This window comes from Cryptomeria japonica, chromosome 8 (genome assembly GCF_030272615.1).
Source record: "Cryptomeria japonica chromosome 8, Sugi_1.0, whole genome shotgun sequence".
NCBI lineage: Eukaryota > Viridiplantae > Streptophyta > Pinopsida > Cupressales > Cupressaceae > Cryptomeria > Cryptomeria japonica.
The window spans coordinates 174,694,746-174,697,926 of NC_081412.1; the positions used below are offsets into that span (position 1 = coordinate 174,694,746).

The window sequence follows — 3,181 nt, forward strand, 5'->3', positions numbered from 1 at the left end:
TTTAGATTTGGAAGTTCCAATGTTTTAAGCTTGAATACTTCTTGTTCTGTATTCCAATACTATACTTTTTGTTGTGTAATCTAAGCCATACATTTTTTTGTGGTTGTGCTGAAATCAGAGTCAAACATTTTCCTGTGATAAGAGTGCTATATATATATGGTATATCTGTAGTCAGTCATACATGATCTAGTTTGAACCAGATTCAGAGTTAAAATGGGGAAAGAGCAAATGTTTATGGCACTCTATTCTTTTTCTCAGAGCAATGTCTTTTTAACTGGATTTGTACTTGGTGCAGTGTGGATAGTATCAAGACTATGGACCAGATGCAGAAGCAATAAAATAAGTTCCTGTAAATTACCACCAGGATCTAATGGATGGCCTTTCATTGGAGAAAACATCACTTTTTTTAAAGCTATCAATTCTACTACTAATCATCCACGTCAATTTTCTATAGATCGAGAGAAAAGGTAAAATAGTATGTTTTAACTTCTATTTTCTAGTGATCGTAAATATATATATCTTGATATAAGAGTCTTACTATAAAAACATGGTTTCCATCAATGACAACAGAAGACTTCGTCATCAAACATGTTTCTTCTCCAACCATTCGTTTAATGAGTAGATCTTGTTTTGATGTACTTTAAAACTGAAAATGCAGGTATGGGCCAGTGTTTAGATCTAATTTGTTTGGAAGTGCAAAAACAATTGTATCAGTGGATGCAGAGTTTAATAAATATGTGCTTCAAAATGAGGGAAGGTTGTTCCAAGCCAAATACCCCTCTAGTAACAACAATCTAGTAGGCAAATATGGCATGGTCACTGTCCATGGGGAACTCCAAAGGAAGCTCCATGCAACAGCTGTTAACTTATTGAAGGCTGAGAAGATGAGTTCTGATTTCATGGATGACATCCAAAATGCCTTGTCCACAGCAATGGAAAAATGGGCAGACATGAAAGACATCCATCTTCAACATGAGTGTCACAAGGTGAACATATATTTGTCTTTATATTGAAAATAATTATTTTTTTTGAAAACTTCAGATAATAAATATGGTTTATATGTAGATTGTTTTAAACTTGATGGCAAAAAAATTGTTGGACTTAACTCCTTCACAAGAAATGGATGGAATTTACAAGGCTTTTAAGGATTTTGCCAGGGCTCTTGTTTGCCTTCCAATCAATATCCCAGGATCCACTTACTATAAAGGAATGAAGGTGAATATCCATTTTTTCTTTTGTTAGGGTATTATGTTCATTAAGCTACAATCCCTCATATGGTAGATTGTTAAAAAATTTATAAATCACATTCAACCAACAATCAGTTGACTGAAAAAATGATTGTAAAATTTTTCAGGCAAGAAATGTTATCATAAGAACAATCCATGAGTGTATAAAGGAAAGAAGGGAGCATCCAGAAGTGGAGCGAAATGATCTCTTAACCAAACTTTTGAAGGATGGATCTCTTTCTGATGAAATAATTGCAGATTTCTTAGTGTTTTTCCTATTTGCAGGATTTGAAACTTCATCCACAGCCATGGCATTTTCTATAATGTTTCTCACTCAGAATCGACAAGCACTCCAAGAACTCACAGTGAGTGTACTATTATATATAACAGTAGCATTCAAATTTAATAACTGGTTTTTTTCTATCCTTTTAAATATCATTTCACATTAAACTAATAAGAATATGTTTTATATCTTGTAGGATGAACATTTTTCTCTGTTAAAGTCCAAAGGCAATGAAAAGATAACATGGGAAGACTACATGTCAATGAAATTCACTCATTGTGTGCGTAAACAAACCTTCTCATTTTCTCTCTCTTAATGCACATTCAAGACATAACGAATAACATCATGCAAATTTCTTCATATAGGTAATAAAAGAAACTCTTCGGCTTGGTAATGTTGCTCCACTACTTCCTAGAGAAGCTAAACAAGATATAAAAATAAAAGGTGGTGTAGCTACAGCTGAAGCTGTTATTTTTTATTCTAAATTAATTATAATTTTTTTTTTGTTAAATATATCTTAGAGATTAACGTACTAAATCAAATAATTATAATTGGTTTTGTAGACTTTGTGATACCCAAAGGATGGTCGATTCTTGTTTTCTTGAATGCCACCCATTTGGATGAAAAGTACTACCATGAAGCTCTTACATTCAACCCATGGCGTTGGCAAAATGAGGGCCATGTATGATAGAACTTTGATGCTTTTAGTTTCTTTATAGTAAAAACATAAATTAATTTACTTGATAGATAAATTAATAATAATAATGTCCTTATTCATCATGTAGGAGCTATCTGACAAAGCATGCTTTATGCCATTTGGTAAAGGTGGGAGGCTATGCCCAGGATATCATTTAGCTAGATTAGAAATTGCTCTTTTCATCCACAACTTCATTACAAAATTCAGGTCATATTTCTTTATTTCTCTCAAAAAATATTTTAATGCTCTAGAAAGATATTATATTCAATTTATTTATTGATAATCTTATACCTTATGCTTTTTAAATAAATTTATTATGGTGTTGGTAGATGGGAGAAGTTAGAAGATGATCATATAAGCTATTTTCCTGCTCCTACATTAGTGAAGGGTCTTCCGATTCATGTTTATCCAAATTCTCTCCAATATATGGATGGCAAGATGGGATGAAAGAAGTTCTTACATGATTCTTGTGAGGCCTCACCAATATATACACATAAATACTTCATACTATGGATGCTACCTCGAGATACTCTACTTGATTATGATGATTGGGATGTTTAGTGATGATTGGTCTTGATTAAAAATATGTTTCTAGAATCTTATATACTTAAGGTAAAATTGGAAGTCCAATGTGATTTAGTTTATATCTAGTATTAATTTAGAATGAGAAAATATTCTTAAAGGGATATAGTATAGTGATTTTATCTATGTTGAATGAAGTGGATGGAAATGCTAAATTCCATGTAATGATTGTAAGTTCTAAGGATTGTGATCATTTTTCATGTTGGGTAATAAATTAACCATTATGGAGGTTTTGTGAGACATTGCTTCTTATGGATTGAGCTAATATAAGTGCAAGCACTTGATTTGTATCAGTTTTAGGGACCATTTGGAGTACCTCATTGATAGACCCCTAGAAACATGTTCAAATATCAATCAATGAGGCATGTTGAGTGCATATATAAATTTTACAAT

At 32.1% G+C, this 3,181-nt stretch overlaps 1 protein-coding gene across 1 annotated transcript; it reads left to right on the top strand.

Annotated features, from left to right (window-relative positions):
- Positions 1-213: 213 nt before the first annotated feature.
- Positions 214-2,941, top strand: LOC131050600 (cytochrome P450 720B2-like). The gene is made up of 9 exons (XM_057984797.2): positions 214-467; positions 659-986; positions 1,066-1,215; positions 1,355-1,591; positions 1,706-1,789; positions 1,875-1,953; positions 2,073-2,191; positions 2,295-2,413; positions 2,536-2,941. The coding sequence occupies exons 1-9, from the start codon at positions 214-216 to the stop codon at positions 2,651-2,653; spliced, it is 1,488 nt and encodes a 495-aa protein (XP_057840780.2). The 3' UTR covers positions 2,654-2,941.
- The last annotated feature ends 240 nt before the right edge of the window (positions 2,942-3,181 follow it).

Coding starts and splice junctions, on each gene's coding strand:
- LOC131050600 (XM_057984797.2), top strand. CDS start 214: ATGGGGAAAGAGCAAATGTTTATGGCACTCTATTCTTTTTCTCAGAGC. Junction 468..658: donor TCTATAGATCGAGAGAAAAG/GTAAAATAGTAT, acceptor CTGAAAATGCAG/GTATGGGCCAGTGTTTAGAT. Junction 987..1,065: donor TTCAACATGAGTGTCACAAG/GTGAACATATAT, acceptor GTTTATATGTAG/ATTGTTTTAAACTTGATGGC.